General features: G+C 36.2%; 1 protein-coding gene across 2 annotated transcripts in view; it reads left to right on the top strand.

Moving 5' to 3' along the window:
• The window catches only part of EPS15 (epidermal growth factor receptor pathway substrate 15), a 135795-nt gene extending 119935 nt beyond the window's left edge, over positions 1-15860 (top strand). For both annotated transcript variants that reach the window (XM_077779686.1, XM_077779685.1), the window contains exons 22-25: positions 5644-5720; positions 7672-7834; positions 10906-11099; positions 13435-15860. In XM_077779686.1, coding sequence (XP_077635812.1) covers positions 5644-5720; positions 7672-7834; positions 10906-11099; positions 13435-13581 — 581 coding nt within the window. In that variant the 3' untranslated portion in view covers positions 13582-15860. The remainder of the gene's footprint in view (positions 1-5643; positions 5721-7671; positions 7835-10905; positions 11100-13434) is intronic.
• The last annotated feature ends 361 nt before the right edge of the window (positions 15861-16221 follow it).

Here is a 16221-nt window from a genome sequence, read left to right as displayed (position 1 = left end):
AAGCAGGGGAGAGGAGCAGGGGGAGAGAGAGAAAAATATATTTTTTTTAATTTACATCCAAGTTAGTTAGCATACAGTGCAATAATGATTTCAGGAGTAGAGTCCAGTGATTCATCCCCTACAGTGCTCATTCCAGCAAGTATTCTTCTTGCCCATTTAGTCCATCCCCGCACCCAGAACCCCTCTAGCAACCCTCAGTTTGTTCTCTGTACTTAAGAGTCTCTTATATTTTGTCCCCCTCCCTGTTTTTATATTATTTTTGCTTCCATTCCCTTATGTTCATCTGTTTTGTATCTTAAATTACCCATATGAGTTAAGTCATATATTTGTCTTTGACTGACTGATTTTGCTTAGCATAATACACTCTAGTTCCATTCACGATGTTACAAATGGCAAGATTTCATTTTTTGATTGCCAAGTAATACTCCATTGTGTGTGTGTGTGTGTGTGTGTGTGTGTGTGTGTGTGCCACATCTTTTTTTTATCCATTCATCAATCAGTGGACATTGGGGCTCTTTCCATACTTTGGCTATGGTCAGTAGTGCTGTTGTAAACACTGGGGTGCCTGTGCCTCTTTGAAACAGCACTGCTGTATCCTTTGAATAAATACCTAGTAGTCCAGTTGCTGTAGTTGTATTTTTAAATTTTTGAGGAACCTCCATACCATTTTCCAGAGTGGCTGCACCAGTTTGCATTCCGACCAGCAGTGCAAAGTGTTCCTCTTTTCTCTGCATCCTCACCAACATCTCTTGTTGCCCGGATTGTTAATTTTAGCCATTCTGACAGGTGTGAGGTGGTATCTCATTATGGTTTTGATTTATATTGAGGAGAGAGAATTTAGGCAGGCTGCATGCGCAGCACAGAGACTGACACGGGCTCAATCCCACAACCCTGGGATCATGACCTGAGCTGAAATCAAGAGTCAGAAGCTCAACTAACTGAGCAACCCAGGCAACCATATTTTTTTTAACTTGAAAGATCTTTCTTAACGTTTTGATCATGTTACTAACCACAAACCTAAGTTGCTAGCCCTGTGCTCCACACATACATGTGTATATAATTTTTTAGTTATATATATGTTATTTAAAATGAAGTTTACTATATTACCTGTATTATATTTTTATTATATGTATATATATTTAGTGGTCTTTTAATTAATGTAAAAGACTTTTACTGTCACAGGTGTATGTCTGACAGTAAAGTTGTTCACCCTATGAAATATAAAACAGTACTAAACATCTTCTGGATATCACATCTCTGTTAATAGTGTTACCATCTGCTCAGTTGCCCAAACAGAGACCTGGGAGTCATCCTATGTTGTGTCCCTACACTCCCACCCCAGAGCTTCTGGGACATAGCAGATCTTATCAGTTGGCTGCTGAAGCAATAAATAAATGATTTGTCTCAAATCTGCTACACTGGCATAAGATTTTTAATTGAGTGGAAGTGTAAACAGTTTAGAAAGGGGTTGTCGTCATTAGGACATGAGTGCCTGAGTCCAACTGCCTGGACTTAGATAAAATTGCTGGGCTACCTGTTGGTTTCGGCTCAGGTCAAGATCTCACAGTTTGTGAGTTCAAGCCCCGCATCAGGCTCTGTGCTGACAGTGCAGAGCCTGCTTGGGATTCCCTCTCTCCTTCTCTCTCACTGCCCTTCCCATGTGCTCTCTCTCTCTCAAAATAAATAAGTAAAATTTTAAAAATTGCTAATTCTTTAGGTTTTCTTAGTCTCCATTTCCTAAACAATAAAATGAGGTTGATAGTTCTACTTCATGGGGTGTTGGGTAGATTAAATGAGATAATGTATGTAAGGTATTTATTGTGGTACCTATCACAGCAAAAGGTAGGTATTATTACCATTATTACTACTACTGCTATTACTACTACTACTTTTTCGTTTAATGGTTTCCAAATCCTGGCTAATGTTGCTGATTAATGTTACTTCTAGTATACTCTTTGATAGTTCCAAGTGACATAGGGATGAGAAAGAGGGAGGGAGGGAGAGAGGGAGGAAGAATGAGAATTGTTGCCAGCTGTCTTTTCCTGGAAAAGAATCTTTTAGTCTAAGATTATTTTCTCTTCTTTTCAGTTTTTAAAATCCTTTTGTTTGTGAAATGAAGGATATACTCTTAGTTATTTTTTTTAAATTTTAATGTTTTATTTATTTCTAGGAGAGAGAGAGCGGAGCAGGGGAGGGTCAGAGAGAGAGGGAGTCACAGACTGAAACAGGCTCCAGGCTCCGAGCTGGCAGTCAGCACAGAGCCCGACGCGGGGCTTGAACCCACAAACTGCGGGATCATGACCTAAGCGAAAGTCGGACGCTTAACCGACTAAGCCACCCAGGCGCCCTTACTCTTAGTTATTTTTAAGTTGAACAGATCTCTGTCCCTTCCCCCAACTTATGTATCTATGTTGGCTTTTAATGTATTTATTTAGTTTAATTATTCATAAAATCCCAATATTTGGAAACCACTGAGACTCAGAGAGGTGGCATTATACACCCAAGGCCACAATGTTTTCCCTCTTTATTCTCACCCCTATATCCCTATTCTTTTTCACCAAGAAATTTAGAGGTTAGCCAGAAAAAAAAAAAGGTTAATCCCACAGAACAGTAAAAATGTAAGCTTTCAAAATAAGTTATAAACCTAAAGGTAGACTTTTGTTCTTAAAAATTAAATGATAAATCACTCCTGCTTCAAAAATTTAGTGATTGCAGGGGTGCCTGGGTGGTTCAGTAGCTTGAGCATGTGAGTTCAGCTCAGGTCATGATCATGTTCATGGGTTTGAGCCCCGCATCGGGCTCTGTGCTAACAGCTCAGGGCCTGGAGCCTGCTTTAGAGTCTGTGTCTCCCTTTCTGCTCTTCGCCAGTTCACGCTCTGTCTCTCTCTGTCTCTCAAAAAATAAAACATTAAAAATAAGTTTTTTCTAATTTAGTGATTACAGTAGAGATAGAAGGACATCAGATATTTTGAATATTTTGCCTTACAGTGGAGTCTCTTTATCATTTACTCCTTGGGAACAGGCACATTGCAGACTGAAAGAATAGTAAAGAAAGCAATTGCAGGTTACTCAGTTTCTATACATACTTTATTTTGGCTTGTGAAAGTTCTTTTACAAGTTTTTTACAAGTTCTTTTACTCTCACTGCCCTTCCCCCATGAGTGTGCTGCCTCTCTAAATAAATAAATAAACAAACAGACGTTAAAAAAACTGGTTTCCCTTGTTTAGACTGTTTTCAGCTCAGGTTATGATTTCACAGTTTGTGGGATTGTGTCTTGTACATAGTCTGGATAAATTCATACTCAGTGAGTTCTTCCAGTTTCTAGACAAGCCTCTACTTCACATCAACATGATCAAGAAAATTCTTGCCAAAGTCTTAATCCCCCAGTTTGGGCAAAAGTGCTTTGTCATTCATCCAGGATACATTCCCCAGTGTTTGGACCAATGCTGAATAGGTCATTTATTTTGATGAAGAAAGTGTGGAAAAACTCTAGTAAACTATATGTAGCATATTCTTTATACACAAATGTTGTGTGTTATTAATGTCTTTCACAGTGTGCACTTCACAGTACTTCAGCCAAATTGACCTAACTCAAGGTTAGGTTGCCATGTGTGTTACAACTTCTTGTCAAAGATGTGGCAGGAAAAAAAGCATGAAGCAAATTTTCTAGTCCCTCCAGTGAAATGAGCCAACTCCTTCTCCCTCATCACCATTCTACCAGGCAGGGAGCATCTTCACCCTGGTTGTGCCTCAGCTGCTGTGGCATCAGCAATAGCAGGCAGAGAAGGAAAAACAAGGGAAAGCCTAAAACAACACCCATGACTAGGCTGGGCCACAGGCTGTGTAATTATAAAAAAATATCTTTTATATCTAATGTGAAGAATTTCCTGTAATTCTGGATTTTTGTCGTCTTCAGGATCAGAGTTCTTGGTATATCCCTAAAGGACTAATTTTTTTTTTTATGCTTCTTCCCACCTCCCTTACCTGATTTCTCCACCTCATGACTGTCTTGGTGACAAAGTAGCCAAAAGTAATGTATGCCTTACTTCCCCTTTTCAGTTTATGTCCATGGTGTACTGATGTTTGTTTGTTTGTTTGTTTGTTTTGGTGTACTGATGTTTAGAGGTAAAGGCACACTTTACACATTTAAATGGGTATGTGGGCATACTTTTAATTTTTTTCTTTTCAATTTTTTATTTAAATTCTAGTTAGTTGACATACAGTGCAATATTGGTTTCAGGTGTAGAATCCAGTGGTTCATCACACACTTTTGTTTTAAAACCAATTTGATGTAAAGATGAAGACTTAAGGAAGAATAAGGGAAGTTTTTCTGTGCCTGTTTGCTTGCTCTGTCTTACCTTGTCTCTTGCAATTCTCTTTTCCTTCCTTCGTTTCTACTTTCCTATATCATGTAACAATTCCTGTAAACATTATTTGACTTTATTGGTAGCCCTTATGCCTGAATAGGTGAGACATAGCTCAGAGTAGATCTGTTCATTCCTGCTGAAATGTTAATCCATTTTGCAGTGCACTGTGATGAAACAGATAACTTATCATGCCTGGGAGCAGGTTAAATAATTGCTTTTGCAATTTGTATTCCTTCTGCCTGAAATATCTTTCTCTTTCCCACCTCCATCTATTCCTTATTTAAAAGACCTACCTTAAATGTAATGGCATCTTCTCCTAGTTAGTGACTACTACGACATATTTTTGATACCTCCAATAGCTCATTTAAGATTGTTTTATTATTGTTTTTTACATGTCTCTCATTAGACTGAGATTTTGGGGTGGGGGATAGGAACTGTATTTTCCTAGATTTGATATTCAAGAAATGTTTTTGACCATTCATTCTTCATTGGATAAGCCTATTCACTGTTTTTAAGGCCTTCTCAATCTAATAATGGTGATATATCGATCACAGATAACCATAATATGAACTAGAATGTAGTCCCTGCGACAAAGGAGGAGGAAATCACTTCTTGCTGTGGGAATTAGAGATACTTAGGTTATCTCAGGCTTTGTGGATGAGGCAACATTTAAAATATGCCATGAAGGATAAGTGTAAAATGTGAAATTAATGGGATCTAGCTATTTTTTATTTCTTGATGGCTTTATTAGAAATAGTTTAAGTGCATGGGAACTATATTATTAGACATATATTCCAAAGCCTTAAACCTAGAATTAGTTTCCTTGTTTTTGATTTGAAAGCATTCATCAGTTGATATATACAAAAGAATGTAATGTGTGTGTGTCAGGGGTGGGGTATCAATTTGTTCACTATCTTTGTGGATTTAAATCACAAATTCAGGAATTAGGATTAGATTAAAAAAATTTTTTATGTTTTATTTATTTTTGAGAGAGAGAGAGAGACAGTGTGAGCAGTGGAGGGTCAGAGAGAAAGGGAGACACAGAATCCGAAGACAGGCTCCAGGCTCTGAGCTAGCAATCAACAAGAGCCCCACGTGGGGCTCGAACCCACAAACCACGAGATCATGACCTGAGCTGAAGTTGGATGCTTAACCGACTGAGCCACCCAGGTGCCCCTAGATATTTTTCATCTGTCTGAATGTTACCAACCAAAAGAGGGCATGAAATTTTGATGTATTTCTGTCCTATTGGATTGATTTTCTCTATTCATTTTAGCCACAGATCCCTTTGTTTCTGTTTTTGGAAGTGAATCATTCGAAGATGGATTTGCTGACTTCAGCACATTATCAAAGGTAATCTGCAATGATTAAGTGGGAAAGTAAAATACACTGTGTTTCTACCAGTGGAACAATCCTTCTTTCAATTATGTAGCCCTCACAGACATTGCAACTTGATTTCAGCAAGTTACTGTAAATGTTGATTTCAGATAGAAATGATAGGTAAGATATAAGTAAAGTAGACATATTTCTTTACATAAAAACGGTGGTGATGGTACAGGTAATTATAATTTTCTACTTATAGGTTCAACAACTTCATTTTAAGAGTCTTCTGCCTTTTTAAAAAAAAAAAAAATGTTTATTTCTTTACTTTTGAGAGAGAGTGAGGCTGGAGGGGCAGAGAGAGAAAATTCCAAGCAGGCTCCATGCTGTCAATACAGAGCCTAAAGTAGGGCTGTTTAACTGACTGAGCTACCCATGTGCCCCAAGTCTTCTGCCTTTTTAAACATATTTCTTCCAGTTGATGGGGCGCCTGGGTGGCTCAGTAGGTTAAGCGTCTGACTTCGGCTTTGGTCATGATCTCACAGTTCATGAGTTCAAGCCCTGCGTTGGTCTCTGTGCTGAGAGCTCAGAGCCTGGAGTCTGCTTTGGATTCTGTGTCTCCCTCTCTCTCTGACCTTCCCCTGTTCATGCTCTACCTCTTTCTCAAAAATAAATAAACATTTAAAAAAATTAAACATATTTCTTCTAGCTGAACTATATTACCCCCTGTTGACTGGGTCAATACCTATAAAATCTGGGCATTCATTCCATCTTCTCTGCATTGGTTACTTCATTTTATGTTCTGAGGCTGTTAGGGTTAGTATTAAGATACTTAATACACTTAGTCCAGCTCTGTATGTCCACTACCTATTTTCCAGTGTGGCTCTAGGATTGATTCAGACCAAAAGAGTAAAATTAGACTATATGTAAAATTGTCTATCTCATTGGTTCTCAGCTGGATGTGGTTTGCCCCTCCCCCACCCTCAGTTATTTGGCGTTGTCTAGAGACATTTTTGGTTGTCACAACTGGGGAGGGGGACTATTCATATCTAGTGGATAGAGACCAGGGGTGCTGTTAACATCCTACAGCTCAGTGGGTCTCCCCACAACACAGAATTATATACAGCTCACATTTTAAGTAGTACTGTAGAAAAACACCAGCCTAAATGTGATCTAAACTCATAATGTCTGATTCATTATAGAAAAGTGAATCTTTCATTACTCCAGGTGTTAGAAAGACATATTAAGACTTGTCATTCCATGGGATCAGTTTGCTTTTAAAAATTGACTTTCAGGTTGTTTTTAATGTTTTTCAAGATGCTATTTTCTTTGGCATTAGTATTAAATCTTTCCTATGTTTAAGTGCATTGGGAAGTGTGGAATCAATATTTTTTTTCTTTATCATTTCGATCAGATATTCATTTGAGGAAAAACATATATATATAGTCCCTTTAAAATGGGCCTCAGGTTCCCTGAAGCTTTAAAAACTTAAAAAAAAATTTAATGTTTATATTTAAGAGAGAAAGAGAGAGAGATAGAGTGCAAGCAGGAGAGGGGCAGAGAGAGAGGAAGACACAGAATCCGAAGCAGGCTCCAGGCTCCAAGCTGTCAGCACAGAGCCTGACATGGGGGCTTGAACTCATGAGCCATGAGATCATGACCTGAGCTGAAGTCTGACACTTAACCGAGTGAGCCACCCAGGTTCCCCAAGCTTGAAAAACTTTTAATCCAGAGTTGGCCTGTTTTGGTATCATCTGTTGCTTTTAATAAATAGTGATGTTATAATCACAACTCATATAGAACAGTTTTTTAAGAATTTCTCCCTTTTGGCCCTGAATGCAAAGGTTAACATGTCAGTGTTCTCAGAATTGAAATAAATATAGTTGCATGATAACTGAAGATCATTCTCCTAAATGTTACATGACCATATATAATTTGGTTGGTAATTTATATAACCATGTATAACATTTCTTTTCAAACAAAGGTCAACAATGAAGATCCTTTCAGTTCAGCCACATCGAGCTCTGTCAATAATGTGGTAATTAAAAAAAATGTGCTTGATGAAACATCAGTCCGAAGTGAAGATGTACCTCCAGCACTGCCACCAAAGATTGGAACTCCAACAAGACCCTGCCCACCACCACCTGGTATGAGAATTGGTATCTTTCTTAAGTCAGCTGAGATGCTTTTTCTTTTCCTGAAAAATATTGGTGTGGGCCTTATAGACTTAGATAAAGAGCTTTAAACAAAACAAGTCAAAAAACATGGCAGAAGCTGTTCTGACCTCCATACAGAATTACAGACATGTACCTAAGAGGCTAGCATGTGTAACATGAACCACTTTTCTGGCAAGAGCTCATTTCTTTTTAAATCATTTTAGAGAGGCAGTAAATGGAAAGGACAGTATCAGTGAAATGGCTTGCTTTTTGGAAGCTCATTGATTACCATTTACCCAACAGTTTCCTTCACTTTGGTGCTTTAATTAAATTAATTTCTGTAAGAGAATATTAAGCTGAAGTCCCCTTCTCTTCCTGCCCAATGCAAAGTCTTCCTTAAATCCTTTAATGTGAAAATATATGGCCTTTTGGTATCCAGAATTCAGCAACATAGTGATTTAAAAGAATGTATTGTTTTTCTTGAAGGAAAATAATTATCTTACCTCACTTATTTCTATTTTTAGAAAATAAAGGAATATTTTTGGTCCAGGAATAAATGCTTAATATTCTTAGTTTTTTGTTTTGTTTTGTTTTGTTTTTAGAAGTGGCTAAAAAGGCAATCCCTGAGTAGGTGTAATGCAGCGAGGCTGTTATGTGAGAAGACCTATTTGGTACATGGTTATTTTAATCACATATCACTCCTTGGCAAATTTTTAGCCACAGTAGTCACAGATTTTTATGCTTGCCTTTCATAATAACCTCCCTCCCTGTGGTATTTCTTGGGTAGATTATTTTTTCTTTTTTGACTTAAAAAATTGCATGTACAATTGTTAATAGTCAATTATCTGTTGAAAAAACAGGTAAGCAAATTAACTGATTTCTATCTTTTAAGGAAAAGAAGCCTATATTATATATTTCTAAAGGGTAAGATTGCCAGAATATATTAAAAAAACAAATAAGTCAACAAATAATCTCATTAAAAAATGGACAGAAGACATGGATAGACATTTCTTCAAAGAAGACATGGCCAACAGACATATGACAAGATGCTCAAAGTCACTCATCATCAGGGAAATACAAGTCAAAACCACATGATATCACCTCACACCTGTCAGAATAGCTGAAATCAAAAACACTAGAAACAACAAGTATTGATGAGGTTGTGGAGAAAAAGGAACCTTTGTGTACTATTTGTGGGAATGCAAGCTGGTGAGGCCAGTTTGGAAAATAGCATGGACATTATTCAAAAAATTAAAAATAGAAATACCATGTGATCCAGTAATTCCACTACTGGGCATTTACCCAAAGAATGTGAAAACACTAATTTGAAAAGATATATGCACCCCTAATTTATTGCAGCATTATATACAATAGCCAGAATATGGAAGCAGCCCAGATGTCCATCAGCTGATGAATAAAGAAGATGCAGTGTGTGTGTGTGTGTGTGTGTGTGTGTATGTATATGTATATACATATATACATACATACACATGCATACTACAGTGGAATATTACTCAGCCGTAAAAAAGAATGAAATCTTTCCATTTACAACAACATGGTTGGATCTAGAGAGTGTAATGCTAAGTGAAATAAATCAGAGAAAGACAAATACCATACGATTTCACTCATATGTGGAATTCAAGAAACAAAACAGATGAATAAAGAAAAAAAAGAGACAAACCAAGAAACAGACTTTTAACTATAGGGAATAAACAGATCATTACCAGAGGGGAAGTGGGTGGGGGCTGGGTGAAATAGGAGAAGGGGATTAAGAGTTCTAGTGATGAGCACTGAGTGATATATAGAATTGTTGAATCACTGCATTGTACACCTGAAACTAATAGAATACTGTATGTTAACTATAATGGACTTAAGAAGGAAAAGAAAAAAATAAATGAGTTTGCTCATTTAAGTTTTATACCTGTAGGAGGCCAATAGAGAAGTTAGTTTTTAAATCCTAAGTAAAATAATATATTAGTGCTTTAAATCTAAGGATCTTCAGCAAAATTAGTATAAATCACTATAGAAGTATCAAGGAAAAAAGGATGGTTTGTTGGAGAGAGCACTAGACTGGGAGCTTAAAGATCTGGGTGCTAAATCTGGATGTCCTCATACTAGCTCTGTGATCTTGAGTGTGTAATTTCATATGTCTGAGCCTCAGCTGTCTGAGCTGTTGGTGGCAAAAACTCCAATTTTGCCTACCTTCACAGGATTGTTAGAAGGATCCTATGAGATATGAACATCTTTTGTAAGCTGCTACAGTGATGAAAACACTCTGTTGTGATTGCTATGAGCAGCTTAACAAATTTTAGGAAAAATACATATTTGAAAATATTTAACCCCTATATTTATCATTTTCCTTCAACAAGTACTAAGTTAAGACTTTAGAGAACTTGCTTGAAAATGGTGATAAGTTGAGCAACAGCACGCTATTGTTTGATCAAAGATTAGTTAATCAGCAAACACAAAAGTTTAGGCCCTGGGCTTCAAAACATTCTCTTTATTCTTCAATTTGAAATACTGTAGGTGGCAAGAAGTAGGTGGGGTTCTCCAAGGTAAGTTTTAATCATGTTCTCAGGCGTTTTATATAGATATAGATATAGATATAGATAGATAGATCCAGAGAAAAGTCAGAAGAATATAGTCATTTTTCAAAGGTCATTTGCCTTTATTGCCGGTCTGTCAGGCTGAGGTTATAACAGCAGAGGCCATTTCTGTCTTTATTTTTTGTCATTCCCTCCTGTTTCATCCTTTCCTCTCTCTCTCTTCTTGGAAACATGCTGCTTTGGGGAAGACAGGTTAGTCTCTGGGGAGAAATGATTCCTGGCCCATTCCCTTCCCCTTTGCTATTTTTTCATTTAGCAACATAGAGCTGGAATGTATTTGAGAGGTGTGTGAAAAAGATGACCGACTGTTGGTGTGGTCATTAAAGACCATACTAAAAATGTGTTTTAGGCACTCACCTCCCTTCCCTCACCCCTAGTTCTTTAATGCTCTGTGGTCATGTTCTTATGTGCTTGCCATATTTGCTGGTTGAGTTAATTGTAATGATTTTGATCCAGGAAAAAGACCCATCAACAAATTGGATTCTTCTGATGCTTTTAAACTGAACGATCCATTTCAGCCTTTCCCAGACCATGATAGCCCCAAAGAAAAAGATCCTGATATGTTTTGCGATTCATTCACTTCTACTACTACCACCACTACCACTACCAATAAAGAGGCCGACCCAAGCAATTTTGCTAACTTTAGTGCTGTAAGTACTGTGAATGGGCTGGTTGGGGGAAGATCTTTCAATTTATAGTTTAAAGAGTTTTCAAAGATTACTTTGGAGTCTGCCAAATTTGCATCATTTCAACTAAATTTACCAACATACAAAAACTGATCTTTATTCCTTCCCCAACCAAAATTTCTGTTTGATTCTGTTTTGATGGTTCTAACATTGTTCCATTGTACAAATGATTTTAGCATTCTTAGTTCTTTGGATATATACCAGTTGTTTTGCAAAACCTTCTCTTAGTCTTAGTAAACAATATAAATGAAATCTTGACAGTTACTATTTTGCAAATTGTTATGGATGATGGGCCATTAGAGAGTCATTTGCTGTCTGCCCACTGGATGAATAAGGGCAATAATTAGCTTATGTATTTGTAACTGTGTATGTGTGTTTGTGTATAAAGTTTTGATGATTTCTGGAGACCTGTCAGCAACTATTCTATGAGGATAAGGCCAAGGATTTTTTGAATAGAAGGAGAAACTCTGGTTTTAGCATTTTAAAAATGTAAATGTCAGTTTTATGAAATAAATACAGTTGTTAAGCTAAACAATCTGTAATTATTTGGAGGGCTCTAATTCACAGTTAGAAATTCCATAAATTCCATATTTACTCTGCATTCTCCCAGAGCTGACTGAAATAGACAGACCATTAAAAACAATGGAAGAATGCTGTGATAACCCATAGGCAAGGGCTATAAGATCACAGAAATGGAGTAACCAACTATGGAGGTGTCACTCTGGAGGGACATAAAGCAATGATATGTACTCTATCATTATTTACATAAAAACAAAGCTTTTCTTAAATAAAATTCTTAGAGTAGCTAACAAAAGTTTCATTTTCCTAGATTTTTTTAAGGCAATGACTTTCATTGCCTCTTCTATAATAAAGGAATTTTCCTCTACTGATCACGTTAGGCCCTTGAGATGTGTTTGGAAATAGGAGATCTGGGTAACCCTGGCCACAGTCTGCCTAATGTCCCCCTCAGTATAGCTTTGGGTCATTCAAACAGGCATTTTATCTCTATAGCCACTTCTAGTTGGAAAGGAGGTAGCTAGGAATCTGCATCACACAAAATTAAACTAAGCTACTCAGCTTTCTTTCTTTTTTGTCTAGCTTTTGACTATGTACTTCATAGTCATAGGAGAAGACCAGTGGCTTTTTCTGAATGTGGAGGAGCAGAATAGGAATCAATATTTTGAATACTGGAAAGTGGAGTGTCAAAATTATACTGACTTAACTTTATTAGATAGAATTTGAATTGTTTCAAGCAGAGAATCCAGAATTGCTCTCTTTGGGAAATTATAATCCGCTTAATATAAAATACCTGCTGGCCATGGTATTTAATATCTTAAATATGATTTCAGCAAGTCAGAATCTCATTGGAATAAGTCTTGAACAATACTGGAGGCATTTTACTTATTTTATACTTGAGAATTTCAACATAGTATAATATAAAGCAACTCATAATAAAAATGTCTGCTTTCCTTTTTTCATTATGAAAGAGTTGTTAAGTATTATAAGTTTCAAAGTACCTCCAACTCACTGGGGAAAAAGCTACCATATTCAAAAAGCCTGACAATTTCTTTAATTTCATCCTGTTATGGTATTCCTCTGTATGACAGAACTTCAAACCAAGTAAAACTTTTTTATTTAGTATCTGTCAGTGTTGCTGTTTTGAGTAGATAAAAACATTTCCCTGACTAGTGTTAAAGTTTAAGGTTTTATTAGTGTTAATTGTATATTTTTATTTAGACTGAGTCAAAAAGTTCTCAGTGCCTGCAAAAGTCTTTACAATGCATAAAAAAATAATTTGGTCCACATCTTGTTTAGTATACCCAGTATTCTTATTTTATATATAGCAAAATCAGCATATTCTTGCTACATAGTTTTTCTGTAGCTGAAAGCAAGGGTAAGGTAGGAAATCATCAGTGGGATTAAGTTGAAATAATTGATCGTGTGAGGATGTTCCCTGAGGTTGAAGTAATAAATGTTTTGCATTAGATTAGATTAAAAAGCTAGCCTACCAGTTTGTAACTGTCCTAATTCACCTTCAGCATTTCTACTTTTTAAAAGTGTTTTAATATTTAGTTTTACAGACTTTCTATTGCAGTAGACTGCAATAATTTTTAAAATTGAACCACATTTAATAACTGTAGAAATGTGTTTTCAGGAAAAATAATTTAACAAGTAGCAAATAAGACTATTCCCATAGTCCCTGCAGGTGAACCAAGTAGTTAATGTCCTTTGTAACAACTGTTTTCCTTCTTATTTGTTTTATTCATTAACTTACTTGTTTATCTGTCTTAAATGGCAGTATCCTTCAGAAGAAGATATGATTGAATGGGCCAAGAGGGAAAGTGAGAGAGAGGAAGAGCAGAGGCTTGCCCGACTGAATCAGCAAGAGCAGGAAGACTTAGAACTGGCTATTGCACTCAGCAAATCTGAGATATCAGAAGCATGAAGAATTCTCCTGTCCTTTGTCAACCATACAGTATTCTTCTTCCCGAATACTGAAGCTCTATACAGTGTGTATGAAAACTACCTATGAGCATGGGAATACAAAAGGTTTGAGATTCCTGTAAATGTGACAAAAGTTTGTTTTTGTTTTTTACTCCATTTCAGATTTGTCTTTTTTTTCCCCCTGTAAAAGCAGTAACCCAGTCAGACAACTTCAGCTAGGCCCCTATTCTGATGTGCATTTACTGTGAGCTTTTGCCTGCCTGTGCTTTTACTTGTAAAGCTAGAGCACCCAAGCTTCTGCCTTCTGGAATATAGAGAAATAGTTTCATCCCTGTGCTACCCCTTGTTCTGTAGTTACTCTGATGATAGCCAGTGGGGTTCTTAAAGTTTGCAGTACTCTTCTCTGATTTGAATGGTTGAGGGAGGGGAAGGGAAAGAACATCCTATTTCTTTTACGATAGTGAAAATTGGCTAGTTTAAAGTATATGTTTGTATTTCCTTATAATTGAAATACCGTTCAATTTGTTTTTTATAGACAAGGAAAAATATTTTGCATAAATTGACTCCACTATTGAAAAAGGGATGCTTTAGATTGAACCATTATAGCTTCAGACTCAATCTTTTCCTAAATAAAAATGTTAAAGCCTCATGTGTGAAATATATTTTTAAAAAATTTCTCTGGATTTAAAGAATTTTAGATGAACAGATCACCTCTCCATAATTTTAAGTGCTAGATAGTGGAGAAAAAAGTTATCACCTAAAATACACTCATCGGTATAAGGTAAGCAAAAATGTTAACATGGCAGCCATTCTGCCATTGCTATGGCACTGTCCTCCTTAGTTCATGGTAGGTTTATTTTTATACTTTGCAGAAGAAACTTTAGTAAGCTAGAACTGGAAGGTACTTTAAATTTTTGTATATATATATATTTTTGTTTTCTTTAATGAAGGCTCACTTACTTGAAATGTAAAAACTTCCACCGAATACAAATGAGAGAAATGACATGTATTAAGACATATTATTGTTTTTTGTCCATCTTTGTGGTTTAAAATAGTTAATTCTCTTCCTGTTTGTTTTTTTACCTGTAAAATTGGCAGGCTAGCAAAAAAATCTTGTCTTTTTTTTTTTAATTGGGAGAAAAGAGACCTGCCAAATTGTCAAAGCTCTTCATGTGTTAAAAGCCTGTCTCCTGTAAAACTGACCTAGCAGACAAGCTGAATTCGAAATAGACTGTGATATAGGCTGTAAATTGTAGAATAACCTTAGTTTTCTTTTAACATCAGTTATTGACTTATATAATATATTGAGTACCAAGATAAAGAAATATGCACCTACAAACTAAAAGTCTCTGTGGTCACCAAGTCAAGGTGGTATTGGTCTGTGTTAATCAGAGTAACTTATTGCTTAGCCTATGAATAAATTCCAAAATACCCAATTCATTTTATCTTGAAATGGTGCTTTTATTTCTCTCCACACACAATTTAAAACAAACTTAAACCACATTCTTGCACTGCTAACTTTTTTCTACTTTTATAAATTGAAACATTTCAGCATAAAAGTTATACATAGGAAGCAAGGGCTGACTCATAAGGCTTTAATTTTGGTAAACTAATCCAGTGACCTAAGGTATACAACAGAAGTTGATTGAGAGGATAGTGTTGGGAGTTATGTTAGGTAATGGTTTTGGATTTTTTTTCCTTCCCCTTACACTTCAGGAAAAAGGTAAGTTGACTGGAATAACCTTTTGCACTGGGAAAATGAACAGATGTTTGAAATGCTTTTAAAATATTTTTTTTTAATTAAACCACTCTGGAAAGTATTAAATATCTGTAACTTATAAACACCAACCTTCGATGTAATAAATGTACCCTAATCTTATGTATGTTTAACTGGATTACATAGATTCTTATCTTTTGTTAAAATATGTATACTCAGTGGACCAATATAATATTAAAGTATGTATATATTATATAATTATATATATATATATCTCGCTCCATGTTCACTCGTAGAGGTTGAATGTCTTAGAGTCTTTTGTGATTACATTTTACGCCACTAACTCTGGCTGCAGAGCCTGTGCTTTAAAAGGGCGGATGAGTATTCCTGAGAGCTAAGTGGCACTACTTAGAAAGTTTTAGCCATCTTCCACATAGTTGTTCAAATTTATTTGGGCTCTCTATAGACTTTTCTCATGTTTCAAACTTCTAAATTGTAGCCTGTAATTATGAGAACAATAAACTTTAATAATAAAGCATATTATCCATACATCCAATTTGAAATGGAGTTTTACAGTTCTCTGTTATGTCCATCCTGTGTCCAAGGAGGGGTAGGTGTACAATCAGCACTGATTATTATGCGTAAAGTGCTTGAGGCAGTGCCTGGCGTAGAAAAAACCCTCAATAAGTGTTAACTATTATTTTTAGTTATCAGGTCCTGTTTTTGTGAAGAAAGATAGGAAATGTATATGCATAGAAACAGTATCTGAAACATACATGGCTTTGTATATATTTGTTGGGTGAGGATTTGTGACATGGACCTAAGAGGGCACCATGGTATAAAAAATTCATGCAGTCCTGGGATTGAATCCCTAATCTGCCATTTTGGAGAAAGGTAACTTTGAGAAACTTGTTTAGCCTCCCT

This window comes from Crocuta crocuta, unplaced genomic scaffold, assembly GCF_008692635.1.
Source record: "Crocuta crocuta isolate KB4526 unplaced genomic scaffold, BGI_CrCroc_1.0 scaffold168, whole genome shotgun sequence".
Classification (NCBI taxonomy): domain Eukaryota; kingdom Metazoa; phylum Chordata; class Mammalia; order Carnivora; family Hyaenidae; genus Crocuta; species Crocuta crocuta.
This window is presented reverse-complemented; position numbering and strand designations above follow the sequence as displayed.